We start from the raw sequence: 20,616 nt of genomic DNA on the forward strand, positions 1-20,616 counted from the left end.
GTGCCAGACATCGCTGTTGGTTCCTTAAGTGGTAATTGTTATTATCAATTAAATCGCTTGATCTTACTACAGCCAGTATCACCAAGTATGTTAGTAACATCAGGGATGAACAAGAGTGGAAAACAAGTCTGGCAGGCAGCACTAGTAGATGGATGAACAGATATTCGCCTTAAAGGGCTTCGCCTGCGAAGTGAAATATTAGTGGTAGTAGTAGTAATAATAGTGATAATGGACAAGTTACTTACCTTGGGTAACGCCTTATCTGGTAGAGAGAGTACCTAGCCACATTATCTTTACCTTTGAATTTCCCAGTCGTCTGACTGGATCCGGAAGATTGTTCTTTGAGCAATACCCATGAGTGCCGGTAAGTAGCGTCAGTCAGCTCTGCGTGACGTTGTTGTCCACGCCGGAAGTAATGTCTGAGTTACCTGTATAGGTGCCACCTCGACACGCTGACGTCAGTTAATTTTCACAACTTTCCATGCCAGAAACACGGACGCCATGAAGAGTACATACATTGGTGTGTTTAAACTAGGGGCCTGAAAGGGAAAAAAACAAGTTACTTACCTGTAACTTTGGTTCTCCAGTATTGGTAACGTTCATAGATTCCCATTGCTTGTATCATTCTCTGTTGTCGAGATGGGAGTTCCCGGTATACATAAAATAGCCATAGAAATACGTACAAAAAAAGAATTAGGCCTAGGCCCCTTCTAGTTTTGTAGCATATCCACCTCTTTTTGTAAAAGAGACCAAATAAAGTGAACAGCCAATCAGAACAGCCTCACTCCATAGAACCTTCCTGAGAGAACCTCAGAGCCTCAGATTTTCATAGCCGTTGTGTAACAGCACAACAGAAGATGCTGAAGGCTGAGATTTCCCAGGGGAGGAGGGTGGGCGCATGGGAATCTATGAAAGTTAACAATACTGGAGAACCAAAGTTACAGGTAAGTAACTTGTTTTCTTACTCCAGTATTGGACCTTTCATAGATTCCCATTGCTTGTATCAGAATAGCTATCAGTCAGAACGCTCATTTTGTGAAGCAATACAGTGTTAAAAAATATTGCAAGATGCATCTTGTTCAGTACAGATACTAATCCCACACAGTCAATGGACAATAGAACAGTAATCAATCATCAGAGAAGAAACATCAAAAGCATCAAGACTTGCAAAATGTGTGAAGAGCGTAAGCAAACAAAAGGAAGGAGTGTTAGAAGGGAAAGCTCACCACTCATTGAAAGAGGTTCCTCAGGACTGTCTGTCCCACTGCAGCGTCCCAACGCGTTGGGGAATCCAAGCAGTAATGCCTTGTGACCGTATGGGCACTGCTCCAGGTCGCTGCTCTGCAAATGTCCCTGATAGGCACTCCGGCAAGGAGAGCCACTGAAGAAGACATAGCTCTCGTAGAGTGCACCCGGCCCTGCCCCTCAAGGGGCTTGCCAGCTGCTTGGTGACAATATTGGATCGCGCTGGCAATCCAACGAGCAATGTAAATGTATGTATACTTGTAAAGCGCACTGTTACCCCATCACTCGGGGCGTCCTGGCGCTGTATACCGCTGGGGAACCCATCCTGGCTTTCCCTGTGAGAGGGCACCCACAAGAGGAAGCCAGGCATCCCCGGCGCTGCTAGGGCCGTTGTGGAGATTAAGCAAGCTATTGCCCAGAGTTGCAGAGTGGGACCCATGGTTAGTGTAGGCACCTAGGCGAGAATTATCGAGTCCACGGACATTGGCCCAAGACCCTGCCGCATCGGGAATTGAACCCTGGTCCCGGGCCGACCTCTGCTTCAGGGTATGCCGCTTCTAACCATTGAGCCACACTTCTCCAAAGCAATCCCTTGCTTTGAAAGAGGAAAACCTTTGCGAGGGGCACTGAAGGCCACAAAGAGTTGTGTTGACCTCCTGAAGTCTTTGGTACGCTGTAGATGGAACTTCAGACATCCTTGAATGTCCAGAGAGTGGAGTGCCCTCTCTGCTGGAGTAGTAAGTCACGGAAAAAAAGATTTGCAAATAACTGGTTAATTCAAGTGAAAGTCTGAAGGTACCTTTGAAATGAATTTAGGATGTGTTCTCAGTATCAAAGTCTCTTTCTTAAACTGTAGGAAAGGTTCATGAATAGTGAGAGCCTGCAGTTCACCCACCCTTCTGGCAGATGTTAAGGCGAGAAGGAGGGCCACTTTCCATGAGAGGAATTTAAAGTCGCCCTATGAATCGGTTCAAAAGGATGCCTCATGAGCTGAGTAAGAACCAAGTTAAGCTGCCACAGAGGCAGTGGAGGCTTAACTGGAGGGAAAACCCTAAAAAGTCCTTTAACCGCATGCGTGCGGCCGCGATTTTCGCGCGGTGCGGCTTTTTTTTTTTTAACGCGTTACATGACGAGCTGAGCTCGTCATGAGCATGCGAGCGGCGCAACTCATGACGAGCTCAGCTCGTCATGAGCATGGAAAGGGTTCAGAAATTGCTTCACAATCCTTGCTGACCAGAGGGAAGGTCCAGAGGAATCCTGTCTGAATCTAGAAATGGCCCCAAGGTGTACTTTGCTGGAAGAATGAGCAAGACCTGATTTTGCCAATGCCAGAATGTATTACAAAATTTGATGAGGTGCAGAAGAGTAGGGATGAATGTTTTCTTGAAGGCATCAAAGGCAGAAACACTTTCCTTCCAAGCGATATGTCTTATTTGTACTTGGGGCTTGAGCCTGAGCAAGTACCTCTCTACATTCTGACAAGATATTTAGATCTGGAAATTCTCGGTGCTCAGGAGCCACGCTGATAACTGAAGAGATCTCGGACCCGGGTGTACCACTTGGCCCTGGGACATCGTCAGCAGGGAAGGAATCGGCTGCAGATGAACTGCACGGTCCAGGGAGAGTAGAAGAAGCTCTGTAAACTAAAACTGGAGGGGGCCACGCCGGGGCCACCAGAATCATTTTGCAGGGTTCCGCCTTGGGGTTCTGGAGAAGTCTGGAAATCAGTGGGATCGGTGGAAAAGCGTAAACAAAGGCGCCTGACCAGGCCATCGAAAGCGCATTTCCCAACAATCCCAACAATCCTGGATGGTGATGCCTGCTTGCATAGAGTCGGTAAATTTGTTCTCCGGAGTGGCAAAGAGATCTATGGGCTGAGTGCCCCAGAGTCTGCAAATCTCCCCCAGAGTGTCGTGGTCTAACTCCCACTGGTGGCTCACAGATTTCAGGAGACACCTGGAGGATGCTCCGCTGAGAGCGATATCTCATTTTGGATTGTCCATTCCCAAATCGCCCGAGCCTATTTGGATAATTGACGAGACGTTGAACCTCCCTGCTTGTTTACGTAGTGCATGGCCGTCGTGTTGTCTGTACGGACCAGGACGGATGATTGTTGAATCCGCGGAAGGAAGGCCTGCAAGGCGAGATGAATCGCCCTGAGCTCCAACAGATTGATGTGAAGTAGATGATGCTGGGCCAGCCAGCAGCCGCTTACTTGAAGGTCTTGTAAGACCACTCACCAGCCTTCCAGTGAGGCGTCTGTTGTAATTATTGGGAGATGTCGTCGTTTGTCCACCATGCTGCCGCTACTTTCATAGGTTGAGTGATTAGGATTTTATCCTCGAAAGAGCCTTCTGCCTGGCGCCCCTGCAAATCCAGTTGCTCTTGGAGGTGGCGCATTCGTAACCTGCAATGGGTAATTAGAGGAATGCAGGACAAGATTGACCCGAGAAGGGACTTGTAGAGGCGAACTGAAAGTGACCCTCTTCGTTGCAACCGAGGAGCAGAGGTTATCAGCTTTGTCTGTCTTTCCTTTGAAGGGAACACTTTGCAGCACGATGTGTCCAGAATAGCTCCCAAGAACCGCGCTGATTTGGACGGGCACAGGACTGACTTTTCTGTGTTGAGCTGAAGCCCCAATTGACGGAAGCGCTGTGTGCAGGTCCTGACAGTTTCTTCTGCTGTGTGAATAGACAGAGCTTTTAGCAACCAGTCGTCCAGGTAAGGGAAGACCTCGAGCATCTGCTTCCTGAGAAACACCGCCACAGGTGCTAGTACCTTTGTGAAAATCCGCGGAGCAGATCTGAGTCCGAAAGGCAGGACCTTGAATTGAAAGAGGCTCTTGGATACTGTAAAGCGTAAGAACTTCCTGTGGGCAGGATGGATGGGGACATGAAAGTATGCGTCCTCCAGTTCCAGAGTGGCCATGTAATCTCCCAGATTGAGGAGCCGCAAAATGTCCTGCAAGGAGACCATCCAAAACTAGAGCTTGATGAGATAGGTGTTTAGCTCCCTCAGATCTAAAATAGGGCGCCATTTTTCGACGGTCTTTTGAACTAGAAAGAACCGGGAGTAGAATCTGTCTCCCCGTTGAGATCAAGGGACCGGTTCTATTGCTCCTTTGAGGAGTAGTTGGTGCACTTCGCTTCTAGACCTAGGAGATGAAGATGTCTGGATTCAGTGGCGCGAGGGGGCTTGGTTGGTGGTTGATGTTAAAATTCCAGAGTATGGCTCGATTGAACTATATTCAGAAACCATAGAACTGATGTTATTAGATGCCAGCTTCGGAAGTATTGGGATATCCTGCCCCCCACTGGTGTCACAGGGGACAAAGGAACAGTAGGAAGAGCCAACAAGCTGCTACTGGCGCTTAGAGGAATCCCTCCCCTGTGGCCCCTGTTGTCCTCTAGATGATGAACGAGAGAAAGAAGACAATTGGCCTTGCCGTTAAGTATATTGCAGCTGCTATGATTGAGAGGGCTGCGAGTAAGAGGAATAGCGCTGTTGTTGATATCCACCTCTGTAGGAGGGGAGGCCTCTACCTCTAGCTCAACGGAAGGGGACCTTGCGGTATTGTCAAGTCCCAAGGGATTTTGCAGTTTCCGTATCTTTTTTATATCCTTCAGCGTATCATCAATGTGCTTCCCAAAGAGCGCCTCGCCATCAAAGGGAAGGTCCAAGATCTTATTTTGGACTTCAGGCCGAAACCAAGTACCACGAAGCCAGCCTTGGTGCCAAAGGATTGCTGCCCCCACTAGGGAACGGAAAGCTGTTGTGGCAATATCCATTGCGCAGTCTATTATCCCCGAAGATGTTCTCTCTCCCTCTTGGAGGATCTTCTTAGTCTTAGTTTCCACTTTAGTATCCTCCGTCAACTGGTCCAGATAAGGAGACAGATGACACCACATGTGGCGATCATACCTTCCAAGAATTGCTAAGGCATTGGCTGCTCTGACAAGGAGGCTAGACATAGAAGAGTACCTCTTCCCGGCATTATCCAACCGCCTGCCCTCTTTATCCGGAGGTGTAGTGAGAGGGGCTGCCGGATTTTTAGATTTTCTTTGGGCGGTTTGAGAAATTACTGAGTCTGGTTTAGGTTGGCTGACCAGACAAGCTGGGCTATCCTCGGGGCCTTGTATTTCTTCTCTAGATGAGGAAGAACAGGTATGACTGTGGCATGTGTCTTCATAACCTTGAGTCCTTCATCCCAGACGTGACCCACTATTGGGATGGATCGGACTGACTTTCTGTATGGTTCCTTAAAGTCGTACAAGAAACAGTCCGACTGCACTGATGGTATGGGCAGATCAAATCATTTAGACACTCTTTCCATAAGATTATGGAAACACCCAATATCTGCTGGGGGGGAATCGGCCGGCTCCGGATCAGGAGAGGTGGGATCCGGAATGATGTAATCATCCCATTCCCTGTCGGGATGCGGAATAGTTGTAGTCCCCTGGTCATCATCTGATGTATCATCCTGAACAGTAACCACTGGCTGTGGTTCTGGTAACTCCGGCAATGAAGTATGAGGAGGAAATTGTGGTGTAACCGGATGAGCAAGTGGAGTAGGTGGCACTTGCATTGTATTCTGGACAGGAGATTGTGTAGGAAATCTCTGCCTGTAATCCAACAGCATGAATTCTAAATCTGTGATGAGGGAGGATGGCATACAGACCATCTCCTGCTGATAATCCTCCTGAGATCTTAACTGGGGCTCATATTGTTGCTGATCCATGTAGTACTCTTCCAAGTCAGAGTCCTGGTACTTGACACGCAGCTGTGATGGGCTAACAGCAGCACCGTAAAGTCCGTCGTCATCATCAGAAAACTCCTCTTCTAGAAGGAGAGCAGGAGGCAGAGGTGTCACCTTCCTGGGAGAAGTCACCTCTGGTGTAATGCAGTGTCTCTGAATTGAAATTGAACATTTTGTATCGTCGACGAGGTCATCGACGGAGCCGCCGGCGACGATGTTTGAGTCGTCCACAGAGCGAGGGACACCGTCGATGTGACCGTCGTTGAGACCGTCATCATAATCATGCTCGAAGCCGTTGTTGTCGCCGTCGACACCATCACCGTCGTCATCCTCGTCGACGTGGACGTCGACGACAGAGTGAACAGAGCATACGTGCCTGGCGTCGTTGTCGAAGCCGTCAACGCCGATCCCTTCTTCACTGGTGGAGACAAGGAAACTCTTGTCGATGAGCCCATCGACGGAGCCAAAGAAGACGCTGGCAAAGTCTTGGAAGTCATCATCGACGGAATAGATGTTGTCGTCATCTACGAGCAAACTTTTTCTCAGCTTTACCATCAGGTGGGACAGAAGCTGGTTTTTTTTAACGTTTTCGTCTTTTCAGAAGGTGGAGAAGAAGAAGGCACATAGCTCGCCTTCTTTTCCAGTGCTACTCCTGGGACAAGTCCTTCCCTCTCCTTTACACCTTGGCGAGGAGATTTGATGGGACTACGCCTATCAGACCTATGAGAGGTCTTTTGTAAGGCTTTGGAAGGTGGGTCTGAAGAAGTAGAAGGTGAAGACCTTTCCTTTTTTAGGGACCTCCTGGATGAAGTAGCAGAGGAAGCGTCATCACTGTCACTGGAGAAAGGATCCTTCCTTGACTTAAGCCTCAGGAGCCAAGTTAACAGACGTCCCTCGCGATCCCGCAAGGTCTTCGTGGAGAAGGTCCGACAGATGTTGCAGCCAGACGCCTTATGGTTAAGATACAAACTATAAATACAGTCTTTATGTTTGTCCTCCACATAAAGCCTCTTCTTGGAGCAGGTAGCACAAGCCTTGAAGACAGCCTTCTTCTCCTTGTCTGACAAGTTAACCACGTGGTGTAGATTGTAGAGGAAAAAAAGGTTTAAGATAAGGGTAAATAGGAAAAAACTGAGCAAAGACTCCCTTGCACAACGTGCGGTAGAAAATATGAGGCTCTCTATGGGGTGAGGCTGTACTGATTGGCTGTTCACTTTATTTGGTCTCTTTTACAAAAAGGGGTGGATAGGCTTCAAAACTAGAAGGGGCGGCCTAATACTTTTTTGTACCTATTTCTATGGCTATTTTATGTATACCGGGGACTCCCATCTCGAAGACGGGAAATGATACAAGCAACGGGAATCTATAAAAGTTCCAAAACTGGAGTAACAACCTTGATCCTAGAAACTGGTCTGCAGTGCGGGGAGGCTCTGTAAGGAATCTGCAGATAGATACTGTCTCTACCAGATACGGCATTACCATAGGTAATTAACTTGTCCATCTGAGAGACATCTAGCTGCAGATTCCTTACCTTTGAATATATACCCAAGTAATACCAACCCCAGAGGAGGGACTGCGGACATGTTTCAGACTAAAACATCCTGCAAGAGCAAACAGTGGACCCGACTGTCCAGACAGTAATGCTTGGTAAACGAGTGCTGGGATGCCCAAGTTGCTGCCGGACATATTTCCAGGACTGATACTCCACCTTCTAATGTAGTGGTAGCAAATGTTGCTCTGGTGGAATGAGCTCTTAAGTCTTCAGGAGGTTGCTTTTTTGCCAAAGCATAGCAGATCTTGATGCAGACAACGACCCATCATGAGATGAGATGTTCCTTTTCGGCACGCCAGACCTTTCTAACCACCAGCGTACCCCATGAAGAGTTGGTTGTCCACCTGGAACGCTTTCGTGTGGTCAAGGTATAACTACAATGCTCTTTTGGGGTCCAGATGATGGAGTCACTTCTCTTCCTTAGAGGGATGTGGAGGAGCGTAGAAAGTGGGCAAGGTGACAGATTGTGCCACATGGAAAGGTGTTACCACTTTCGGGAGTAAAGAGACTCTAGTACGAAACACCAACTTGTCAGGAAATATCGTCAAAAAGGGAGACATGGACGATAGAGCCTGCAGCTCGCTCACCTTTCTGGCAGATGCAATCGCCACTAAAAAGTTGTTTTTATTGTAAGCAGCCAGAGTGTGCAATTATGTAGAGGCTTGAAAACAGAATTCACAAGGAAGGTGAGAACCAAGTTAAGGTCCCACTGAGGGATAATAAAGGGGGGAGTATGAAACATAGGTACAAGTCATTTTAGGAATCTATGTACTATGGGTGACAAATAAAAAGGGTTGGTCTGGCAGTCTCAGGAAAGCAGACAAAGCAGACAAATACTCTTTGAGGGTGCCCAGAGCAAAGCAAGGGTTAAAATAAAGAGTATAACATCAGAAAGGGAAGCAGGAAGAGGGTCGATAGACTTCTCTGCACAATATATTACAAATTTCTTCCACTGACAGGCGTATACCATTTTAGTAGAGGGACACCTTGCTGCCAGATTAAAATCACAAACTTCGGGAGGAAGATCGAAAGCTAGCAGCTGCAGCAGCTCAATCTCCACACAAGAAGATGTAGAGTTGACAGGTTCAGGTGGAGGACCCTCCCCTACTGCTGTGACAGAAGATCCTGCACAAGGGGCAGCCTGATCGGAGGATTGATGTTCATTTGCAGAAGCTCAGGATACCAGACTGTCTGTGCCCAGTCCGGAGTCACAAGGGATGACTTGGGCCCAGTCGTTCCTGATCTTCTTAAGAACTCTGGGCAGGAGCGATATGGACGAAAAGGCGTTCAGGAGGTCTGAGCTCCACTCAAGCTGAAAAGCGTCTCTGAGCGAGAGCGACCTTGTGAAGATAATGGACACAGAAAGGGCTTTATCATGAGAGCATCACTTCCAGATACGCATAGAAGAGAACTGCCTGTTTCACTACCTGTATGGGAGAAAGGACGCTGATTGTCTCTCCTGAACTGCACAAGCTGTGTCAAAAAGCCATAATCTTGTTACTATATAATTTAAAAGGCACTCATGAGTAAAGTAATGCAGGTTGTTTCACCCACCAGAGTTTTTGCCTGTTAAATTTCTGCAGGTCACATGTGCTAACATTTATCGGTTGGAAAAAGACCCTGTAAAAACTGGGACATGTGGATTTTGATGTGGAAAGTACCCAATTCTTTGTTATTCCCCATTAGAATGTGGAAACTTGCAACTGGATATAAATATTGCACCCAGAAAATTCCAAACCATGGGCTGTTGCATTTTACTGAGTTCGACAGTTGTCGCATAACCCTCATGTCATATTAGAGCCTCGGTGGTGGAAGTTTTTTGTCATGTATTGTTTCAAAAGATCCTCTCACTGGCTTTCTGACATCAGCTTGATGGCACATATGAAACAGTTTGTGATGCTGCATTAGGCATAGTCTTCAGGAACGTGATGATGAGCGAGTTCCCATTCTCACTTTAACACAATTGGAAGTTAAATCAAGGGTCACTTCAACAAAAGAGTACGCAATATATATGAATGTTTTTTTAATATGCAGTAGTTGTTACAACTTTCAGGTAACTTTCAGTAAAGTTTTCCAGTTAGGTCTGATCACTCTCCTTTAATGTGTAGTGAAATAGATGTGCTTGTTTGATCCTTAACAATTCTTTCGCTGACGTTTGTTAAATTCTGTTCTTTCGGTGCCTTCAAATAGGAACCATTGCACACTAAGGTGGCAGGAGAGAGCGGCTGCTGGTATCATTTGCATAGCCTCCCTGTCTGCAGGCTTGCCACAGCAGATGCATCCTACTTCACTTGTTCCACTGCTCTGCTACTCCATGGTTCCCAAGATATGCTACTTCTATGCTTCTCATCTCTAGGCCACCATAAATCTCCTCGATCCACTCCTACTCTCTATCATCCTAGTGCTCAGGTCCCCCATACCGAGATGGTGCTGCACTGCATTCAGCGGTCCAGCTCACAGCTTGCAACCACAGAGCTCCTTAGTTCCAAACTCTCAGGTGCGCACAAAGAAGTTAAAATTCATCTCCCACAAAAAACAAGAGACACATTACAGTACAGGAGAGGGACATTCTTCTCGCCTGGAGCTTGATGCACTGACCTTCAGCCCTTTAGCTCTATTGATAGCCCGGAGAGGTCTCAGGACACGCAGGACACGCAGAATCTTCACAACGTTGATAGCACTGGACCTGGAAAATCAAACAGTGCTTTACTATCCACAACAGGTTTTGAGGGCACAAATCTCTTGAAACAGGACTCGCTGTAAGTCTGGTCCCTCTGTGCAAAGACAGATACTTCTTGTGGCATAACTGGTATCAACTTGAAAAGTAACAGTGCTAGCAAGCACTTGGGGATGACATCTTACATTTTAGATACCCACAGCATTAATTGTGTAGCAGTACACTATGAGAAGGCTTAGTGCCAGACGTACTATTCCCATTTGTAAACCAGGGATGTTTAATTTGCGTTCAGACTGGTTTGCAAGTGGGAATGCAAATTTGTGATGTGTCTAAAACTTCAGTGGATCCTAGGGCAGCTTCCCCATTGCAATTAGTTACCATCTGAACTCAGGGGTGGGTAACAGGTCAATGTCTTGTGAATGCAATTCTTGTCATAAACCTGTGATACATAGCATTCTGAATTACAAATAGGAGGGGAGCACTCCTTTCACATCCCCTTCTATTCACAATCTTAAAAAGTGTTGTAATAGCCCTTTTATGAGTTGGAAGGACTTTTCCAAATCATAAAACATCTTTTGTACTTTGTAAAAAGCTCACTGGCGGTTCTAAACTAACCCCGGGCGGAGTCCTCCGTTCTGCCCGTGGAGAACGCGGAGAAGGCAAATCTCTGCACACTCCGCAGCGGAGCAGAGTTGGCCAGCCCCCGCCTCCACCCTCTTTATATAAACAAGTAAATCTACATTACTTCTAGTAAATTAAAACCACTTACCTGGCATGCGGCGTCTCCGATCTGCCCTCCTCCTCTTCCTCGCACTCCCGCACATACGCATTCTCCTCGCCGTCTGGGTAATTCTTTGAGAAATTTGCACATGCGTGCGCACCTCCGCATTTCTCGCAAGAAATGCGCAGGCGCATGCTCAGTTTTCTCAAAGAATTACACAGACGCAAGGAAGAAGTGGAGGGGAGCCCGGGGGCGCAGCATGCCAGGTAAGTGGTTTTATTTACTAGAAGTAATGTAGATTTAACTGTTAACATCGGGGGTGGAGGCGGGTGGCGTAGCAGAGCAGAGTTCCACGGAGTTTGTTTACAACGCCTTGGACCTCGCGTAGCCCTGCTACGCCTACTACGCCCAGGGATATTGTAAACCATTGGATTTTGCTAATGATAGGCAGTGGCGTAGCTTGATCAGTAAGAATGAGGCGGTGTGAGGGTCAGATTTTCTGACAATCACGCTTGCATATAATTATTACATAAGGAACAGTACATGAGGGGGGTTTACGGGCCAGTGGAAATGAAAAGGAGTGCAGATTGTGAGGGGCACTTAAAATACAGTATTTTGTTAAAAAAACATGTTTTATGACCTTTAAAACAGAGATAGGAGTGTGTACCTGTGGCTGTGTGTTTTTGTCTGAGTGAGTATTTAAAAATTCCTGTGAAATCTGACAGACACCTTACAATACCGACTGAAATCTTATGTATCCAACTATTTATTAAATTATACATTTATTAAGGGGTGTAACACCCCAAACACCACCCCTGAAGGTTAGCCCTTGATCATAGGGTTTGAGACTGGAAACGGTTTTTCGACATCTTGCCCAAAGATTGTTATTCATTGTATGACCAGTATAGATAAATATGATAATTAAAGAATAAAGCAATAAAATACATCTCAGACCACGCATAGTTCACACACTATTAAGTAACTCCAACGGTAGCGGTCACTCAGTGCCTCGTCAAGCTCATCTAGAGCACATTTTTCTCCCACAGATGTCTTCAGACTAGGTCACACAGGTGATGAGGTAAGGCAGACCAAAGACTACAGCGGTGTCTGGGTTTTTGGGTCCTATAATAATGATTTGATTTTACACAGCACTGCATTTTACACTTCTACCATTTCCAAGCGCTGTAGACAACAAGTGTTCCTAATACCCAACGTAATGGTGGCCTAATCCACTCCATCTATGGAGCTGTGGTTCAGTCAAAAATGCCTACCTTTAAGGAAAACTGGCATTGTTTTAAAGAAAAATGATTGTTATATTTAAAAGCACTCATAGACATAGTGGTCTGCTGACTCCAGCAGGCCTCCGTCCCTGTGATGGCTAGTATTCCTAATGGGTTGCAAACTGCGATCTACCTCATTAATGATCATGAGGTAGGTCAATTTGCAACCCATTAGGAATTGCTATTTCAAAAATAAAAGATTAATACATTAGAAATAGCGATTCCCTAATTACGATTTGCAGAAAATCGCAATTAGGAAACCGGCATTCCTAATGTTAGTACATCTGGCTGGAGCAAAGCTCTGGAACAAGCTCCTCAAAGGCCTGATACTAGATAATAACTTATATGTGAATATTAAGGCAACATTTTCTTGAGGATCAAAGAAGACTATATACAACTGCTGGTGCTGGACCTCATGTTTTCTGTGTGGCTTTCCTTTCGGTTAATCAAACTTTTACTATACTTTTTATCTGTTTATTTTCTATGTGCTCATTATTTTTGCTATGCATGTTTTTTTGACTGTACCATATTGCTTTATGCTTTTCTTAATTTTTGCCGTGCCTCAAAGCTGGGCCTTAGCATTATTTGCACATTACAAATAATAATCAGTCTGTTTGGGGTACTTCCAAAGCAACTTTCTTCAAAATGATCACATGGGACCAGTGCTGGCATCCTCCTCTTGGAGTATTTTTCACTCCACGTTGAGTGTTGCGTTTCACTCTTACTCACTACAGGTTACTAGTGTAACTATGTAAGCTTGCTGTTCTGAACAACTTTCTCCAGACCTTTTATCTTTTATGAAGGACTGTAATCTTCTGCAGTGCCCTATTTTCGGGATGACATCGAAGTTCCGTTTGTTACATATTTGCTGACTGTCTCTCTGCCCTGCTGAGCCCAAAGAAGAACAGGGTGTAATGGCTTTCACTTCGTAACATAGCCATTCATATTTAATAGCAAACATAGCTAGCAAACTGTTGCGACTTTAGAGTGGATTCAAAGCCTAGAGTAGGACCACATGAGAAAAAACCTGGCACAAAGCTTCACATTGGCTGGAGCTATAGGAGGTATTTATATAAAGCAAAGATTCGAAAGTGACATGGGGCCTCATTCACAAAGGTAACCTTACTCTTCCCCATGGGGAGCAGGATCAAGACTAATTTGAATATGTCTGGGTTTAAACTGGAATGGCATGGGGAGCAAAAAACGATGGATTTAAACCCAGGTCTCTGCACTGGGTTGCATGTTTGATATTGTTCAGCATTCTGTCCCCAATTGGGACAGGTATGCCCAGTCGTGGGTCCCGTGCTCTCCATGCCACTGGAGTCAAGCTAGCCTAGCTGATGAGGGGTGATACCCTGAAACCAGTCCCAGGATGCTTGTTTCTGGACAAGGAAGGGCCTGGCAGTTCGGTGGACTGTTAGCCATGGGGATCAGGGTCAAGACTGATTTCCATATGGCTGGGTTTAAACTGTAATGGCATGGGGAGCAAACAAACAATTGATTGAGGCCCAGATCACTGTACTGGAGTAAATGTTTGATATTGTTCACCATTCCGTCCATCAATTGATCTTTTCGCACTTAAAAAATCTGTTGCGTGCTGAGCAGCGACCTCACATATCACAATCTAAGCTCAGCTCGGCATGCAACTATTTCCGTCAGGCTGAGATGCTACTCTCCGAGATGGGACAGGGTAAGAGAGAACTCTCCGTCCTGCCTTTCCCGCTCAGACATCTATTTCTCTTAGTTTGGTCCGGTTGATTACTTTCTGGTCTTGTGGGTTTCTGTGGCGAATGCCCATCTCCACAAGTTCTCTGAAGGAGCATAGTGGCCCCACAACCCCATGGTGTGGGAGGTAAAGACATGCTTAGGCAGATCCTCAAAGTACAGCTTCGGCCCAGCACCTTGGTAGAGTTGGAGAACCAGGCATGCACCAACCCTGTAAAATATTCATGCTCGGCGCCTGTAATAACAGCTTCATTAGTGATAATACGAGCCCGGGCTCCGTTAATCCATAGTGCACAGCCAATTATTTAATGTAAAGGTGTTAGCTTGACCCTCCATGTGTTGCACTTTACTCCCATTTAGACTGTAACATTGTTTTGCTGTTACTACGTATGTAGTCAGATCCTATTCTTACGTAACTCTGCTCGTGGTGTATCCCAACCACCTAAATACAGATCATGTTACTTTAAATCTTAATGTGATCGTAGAACTTGTAATTGGTTGGAGGGGCTGGTGTAGGGGTTTGATTTTGTATGGTCCATTCCTGCCTGTCCTGTTGAGTTGAGAGAATTGCTGCTCCAGATGGGGCTCATCACAGGAGGGTGGACGTTGTTTCCAGTTACTCCATAAGCTGCTGATATTAATGTTGCACACACAGCGTAGATGAGTGCTGCATAGCTGTTCTCCTTTGCTAGTTGGCCTTAATTCTGGAGAAACCTGTATTTCTCTCTGTACCTCCAGGATTGGTTGCATGAGATTTGTCGAGTTTAATTGGTTTATCTGTACATTTGTGCAGTGAACTCAGGTTTGGGGGCCATGTGAGTCCAGATTTGCTGCTTGATTACAACGTAAGTAACCAACAGAATGTGCCAGTTTTAGGCACTTTGGTTGGAGGCAAGCTGCTGCTTTCAGTGACCCTGCAGGTGAGATTCCAGCCTTTAAGCTGCTGATGGACTGGCTTGTGTGGTGATGTGGGCTCTAGAGAGATGTTGAAAATCGCTAATTTCGGCAAATGTAAACATTGTCTCAGCAGCAGCGGCCCGAGTTGGTGGGGGCATAGAATCGAATCGAGATTGATTTGTTTGACATAATCAGATGAGTGGGTATGAAATGGCGTGCATCTTCCTGCCAACAGATGTCCTCTCTAGACAGCGTTTCTTAGAGGAGGCGCGTGGTGAAGCTACAGTTCTGTTAATTTCTTTGCTCTTCACTCTTTTTGTTAGACAGCATTTTATGCCCCAGAGCCCAGCTCTATATTTTCTCCGATGTGGATTCCACTTCAGGCCGTTGTTTACCTTGGCACAGCCATGTTTGTCTCGAAGGCACACGAATGGAGTAACTTAATTGCGTGCTTTTTTTGGCTGATTCTAAGCATGTGAAATCATGTAAGAGTGGCGTGCGTGTTACGAGTTATAATGTGCACAGCCTCAGAAGGGTTGAAAAAACGGGGAAACAAAGGTTATTTCCATACCAGTTTTACCCAGGTCAGAATCTTAACCTGTGTTTGTAAAGTAGGTAATGAGTGCTTTTGAAGACCAGAAATGTCATCAATGTCTTTTGTTTTGGACTATGAGCACCCAAACACTTTCCCAGTAATATTGTTTTACAAAAGCCATGACAAAAACAAAAAAAAGACTTCCAGACAATGCATACCTGTTGGCTTTGCCAATTCCTGTTTTCATTTTCCTTGCTCTTGCTTAAGGGAGTGGCGTCATCTCTGCATCACTTCTGCGCGACTTCAGTATTCAAAAGGGTCTCGCCAAATTGAGCGCTGGTTAGATGTTGGATTTGTTGTACTAGTTTTTTTTTTAAGATGGTCCTGTGCCAGGCTGGCATAATACCAGACTTAACACATTCTTCTTATGTGCTGTTAACTTTAGGGCCACCTTAGAAACTTTAAGATTTTAGCTACAAGTGCTGATTCTTGTGGAAGTTTCCTGTTTTTGTGTTTCTGCACTAACAATTTTGTGGGTACATGCTTTTATTTTATTACAAAGGATTTATTTTAAGAAGCAGCGTGCTGCGGTGCAGTCACGTGTATTAAGAGCATGTTTCAGCGAGCCCTGTATGCAGCTGCCACTTATTCATGTAAGTATGGAGATAGTATGCCAAAATATTCACATTTTTTAAACCTTTGCCTCTGATTTGCCTCTCGCACACTTTAAAATCGTTTGAGCTTCTCGTATGACATTACAACATTATTTAGTCAGTGTTATGACACTACATAAAGGAGTTAGGGATGGTTGGCTGTGAGTTGCCTTTACAGCACTTTTTGTATACTTGCATACTTTTCTTGGTGCAAAACACACTGGTACCAGCATGCTGTACAGAAGATGAATGCATTCTTTAAGGTGTAGCCTTTTTGCTGTTTCTTACACACACTCACCCCGCTCTATTGTCAAGCACAAAAGCTATTCACTCTTTCTTTCACACCCAGTGTGTAATAATTGTATAGATCTTCCATCCCTGGCGGCATAGTACCCAGGAACATGTGCTGCATGATTTAACACTTATAAGATTCAAAAGGCGTTGGCTATGCAAAAGCTTATTGTTGGTGGGAACAGGTATTCCCCCCTTAGTGTCCTATATAACTTTAGGAAGTTGATAAGTAAGAAAATACATTTGTATTGTTCACAACCAAATGGTGTCTTATCCAATAAACACACATGATGGTCTTGCCACTATAAGGGGTACAGGCTATTGAGTATTGTATTATTTTTACAGGGTTGTTTGCAGTGCTTAATTTGAGCAGGTGGTTGCCTTTGAGGTGCACCAGCACTCATGTTTGGGGACCAGTACCTATTTTTCCCCATCAAATAATGACTGAGAGCAAGAGTGGAAAAATAAACACAGAGGAAGCATAAAAGAAGAGAAAGATGGAAAAAGTGTCCCAAAGGGAGAAAGCAGTAAGCTAAAGTGGCATGGAGTGTCCAATAGCGGATTAAAGAGGTGGGAGGTTGATTCAGTACCGTGCAGCTTCGGTATTCAGAGTGTCAACATTTAGTAGGTGAAAGTTGGACCACTTCATTAAGTACCGATTGCACAAAAATGTGGAGCATCGCCGCCAGCGTTAGCCACATCAGCAGCGTACGTCGGAGATGGAGATGGTACCTGTGTGCCTGTCGATCCACGTATCTCACCGTCAGCAGATTGCGTCTGTGAGATCGTGAGGAATGCCATCATCAGAATTGGTAGCCGCTGGAGACAACACGATGCATGGGCCGTTACCGAACCAAGCAAGGTATCAACATCCATTGGCAGTGCTGATGGAAGTGTTAGACAGATGTCCAACACGCATTCTTCTCCACATAGCAGGCATCGTAGAACAGGTAAGATGCAATCTTGCCAGATTGGTCGGAATGATAGGAACCTCGTGGTATTCAGGTCTCTCAACCGAGCCAGGCCCAGGAACTGTATCATGCGCTCACAACACTTCATTTCCAGGAGAGTGTTCTCTATGGTAATTTGGGTGTCGCTGCTGACCGGACTTGCCATATCGGAGCAGAAGGAACAAGAATAGTATTCCTGCTACGAATCCCAAAATGAGAAGCAGGCCGCCGAACACAGAGTGCACGAAGTTTGGAAAAATGCAGAGGACTGCTTCAAAGGGTGCGAACAGTCCTGAAAAACGGTCTTAAATACATGTACAATACCACTGGTATCAGACATGTTTAAGATACGACATAACATTTCTACAAAATGTATTGGGCAGTTTGTTGATAAAAGGGCATGTATCTCTGCAGAGGACCTTGCAACGTGTAGTTCATAAATCTCTTTGGACGAGGTCAGTGGCACAGTTTTTTGTAAAATAATGGCTTTCATTCTGCTTAAAGTATCAATTCGACTAGAAGAGATGTTCTGGTCTGGCTGTGGGCTTCTGAGAAGAGCCTTGGGCACCGGCACGTAATTTCTGCACTGCCTTAAATGGGCAGGTACTCATGGGTACCTGCCTGCACTTCTTGAATTTGAAAGGGAGAGTACCTGCACTTTTTTGGCAGGGCTGCAACACTTTTAATAGGAAAGTACCAGCACTTTTCAGGAGCAAACATGTACTCGGGAATAGTGAGTGCCTGCACTTTTATATTTCCATCTCAAGCACTGGTTGTCTGGAGCAGAGGCTTATGTAAGGAACATTTTCCAAGTTACCAGATAAAAAATTGCATGAAGAACAGGTAGGGCTAGATAAAAGAGAGTTGAGATTGATGTTTCACATTTGTTTTTAATGTATGTAAAATGCAATCTGAAAGCAAAAAATCTGAATGATTGTGAATTAATGGATGAATGAAATTTATAAATAAATATGAAGGTCTGAAAGGACTTGGTAGTAGAGAGCTGAAGTACCAGTTTCACTAGTGTCTCACAAATGTAAATGGCCAGTTTCACACATGTAAATCTCTGGTTCTCCTCATGCCCTCCATAAAGCCCAAGATACAATTCACGACTTACTGTATACCAAAGGAGATGAGGGAAACGCCGACCACCAGCAGGTCCAGGATGTTAAAGTAATTTCTGCAGAAGGAACCCTTGTGGAGAAAAGCCCCATACGCTGTCATCTATATTAGGCACACAGAAAACAAATGAAAGATTATGTGTTATTGGTGGCCCAAAAGCAACCCAGTCCTGCAGGTTAGCCTTTAGGGACCCATTACAAGTACATACTGGCAGAAACTACCTTAACATCTTTGGAAATACACAAAGTCATCCCTACTTGCCAGAGTTGGCTTGTCTTCAAGGCAACATTCACTCTTACCAGCTCTACTGAAGCTTTGAAATATCAGACTCAGTTTGATGGGATGTGGACGTACATGGGAATTATTAACGAAGGAATAATGGGCCACACGTACTAAGCATTTTAACAGTCACAAACACTCTTATTTGGTGTTTGCAACCAGTAAATAAAAATCTGGAGTGCAGTTTCCATTTTAGGAGTCGCTAAACTTTTACTGCCTCCTAAAATGGGATTTTCACCACATACTGAATTGGTATTTAGAAGCTGTATGTTGTAGGAATTCCTTCCAAATACTAATGATATGTATCAATGTTTTGTGACCTAAATCCGATTAGATTAGTTAGGGTGCAAACGCATTTCCCAGAAGGAAGGACTCCATTTGGGACCCCAACCCCTTTATGAATTAAAAACAAATGTTTACGTGATAGTCTGCTGATTCAAACAGGCCACCATCTTTGTGAGGGCCTCCTATAGTAGTGTGTTGCAATTTGCGACCTAACTCATTAATAATCATGAGGTAGGCTGATTAAGACCCACTACAATTTGCAATTTTGCAAACTGACCGATTAGTACATGGGTCGGTTCTCACAATTTACAACAATTTGTTTGAATATCTGGCCCATATATCCCTGGAGGTTGTAAAGAATGTCTTTGACTTATCCATTTTCTATTTACTTTTAATTTCCCTTATAATTTCATGTACCAAGCACCACCATCTTGTAGTTGTAAATTAAAAAATAAAAACTGCACATAAGTGCAATACAGACAAAAGGAGCAGCCGGTAGCAGATTGCAGCTGCCAGATCGTATGAAAAAGCAAGAAAAAATGCAAAAGTAAGAAGAGGGGCAGTAGAACAAAGGAGGGAGCCCCTTAGTGGGCAGGGATCAAGGGGTGCGAGGAGCAATGGTGGAGGTAGGGGGGTACGAATAAAAGTTAAGCATATCATGGAGTGCAAGGGAAGCAATTGACAAATGGATGCAAAACAGAGAGCATAGGGGCTCAGATGGGGGATAGGCAGCACATGGGGGAGAAAGTAAGAAAGCATATGAGCTCCCATTGATGAAGAAAAAATTAGGTCCCTTTTGTCAGCTGTGGAAGGCTACACGTCTTTCTGATAAAAAGTATAGTAAAAAATGCTAGGCTCCAGTTTAGAGGCAAGCAGAAGCAGGTAAAGTAAAGTCATTGAATGAGAAAAAATTGAGACTAATAATGATAATTAATGAGCCAAGCCCACTCTAAATTTTAGTATTATACACAAAAGAACTTTTGAAAACAGTAGGCGAGACCTAAAATCAGGACTGGAAAGATTATGCATCTGCTGTCGGAGCTGGGTGGCTGAGGTTCAAAATCTCATACTGGCTAGTGTATTGCAAGACTACTTGCACTTTGCTAAATGGTTTAGTGGGAAACATCCTTGAAGAACACTGTCCTCCAATACTGGGTCCACATTTTAATTGGGTGCGAAAACCTCGGTTGAATGTCTTCCTAATGTCGTCATCTGTCCATTAACCGGTGGTGGGAGCAGCAGAATACATTTTCCTTTGTAGTATATCTCCTTTTTATCATTACTGTGTTCCTGTTAATGTATTGCCCTCTATTCACACAACTATTTATCCTAGATTATTTTACTTGCACAATTGTACAGTGATATCATTGGCACTTCCCCCTTTAAGATCGATGGGACATGGTATGAGTCAGAAAGTCCTGTTGATTTTAAGTTCCTCGCCACTTGGGGCTTTTGGTATTCCTTAGATCATAATTTTTTACTGCACACCTGTAACTCTTTAAATCCCCCCTCAACCTTAGTAATCATACGTGCTTCCTTTTGTTGATATCCATAGATCTTCCCTTCCAGCGCAGTGCCTGCCAATGCCTTTATGCTTCCTGGCAATGCACATATTCAGTCCATCTAGTTGAGATTCTAGTGTCACCTC

General features: G+C 44.9%; 2 protein-coding genes across 15 annotated transcripts in view; one reads left to right on the forward strand and one right to left on the reverse strand.

Moving 5' to 3' along the window:
• CACNA1C (calcium voltage-gated channel subunit alpha1 C) overlaps positions 1-20,616 on the reverse strand; it is a 2,299,705-nt gene that overhangs the window by 502,352 nt on the left and 1,776,737 nt on the right. For all 6 annotated transcript variants that reach the window (XM_078673661.1, XM_078673663.1, XM_078673662.1 and 3 more), the window contains 2 exons: positions 18,400-18,506; positions 10,152-10,239 (listed from right to left, as the gene is read on the reverse strand). In XM_078673661.1, the coding sequence (XP_078529787.1) occupies positions 10,152-10,239; positions 18,400-18,506 (195 nt within the window). The remainder of the gene's footprint in view (positions 1-10,151; positions 10,240-18,399; positions 18,507-20,616) is intronic.
• The window catches only part of LOC144808862 (uncharacterized), a 433,476-nt gene that overhangs the window by 157,875 nt on the left and 254,985 nt on the right, over positions 1-20,616 (forward strand). For 3 of the 9 annotated variants that reach the window (XR_013606859.1, XR_013606858.1, XM_078673669.1), the window contains exon 3: positions 15,951-16,041. The exons of the other annotated variants lie outside the window; for them this stretch is intronic. Coding sequence is in view for 1 of the 3 variants with exons in the window: in XM_078673669.1 (XP_078529795.1) it covers positions 16,002-16,041 (40 nt within the window). In the remaining 2 variants the exon portion in view is untranslated. The remainder of the gene's footprint in view (positions 1-15,950; positions 16,042-20,616) is intronic. 9 annotated transcript variants of the gene reach the window in all.

Source organism: Lissotriton helveticus, chromosome 1_1, assembly GCF_964261635.1.
Source record: "Lissotriton helveticus chromosome 1_1, aLisHel1.1, whole genome shotgun sequence".
In the NCBI taxonomy this organism is placed as follows: Eukaryota; Metazoa; Chordata; class Amphibia; order Caudata; family Salamandridae; genus Lissotriton; species Lissotriton helveticus.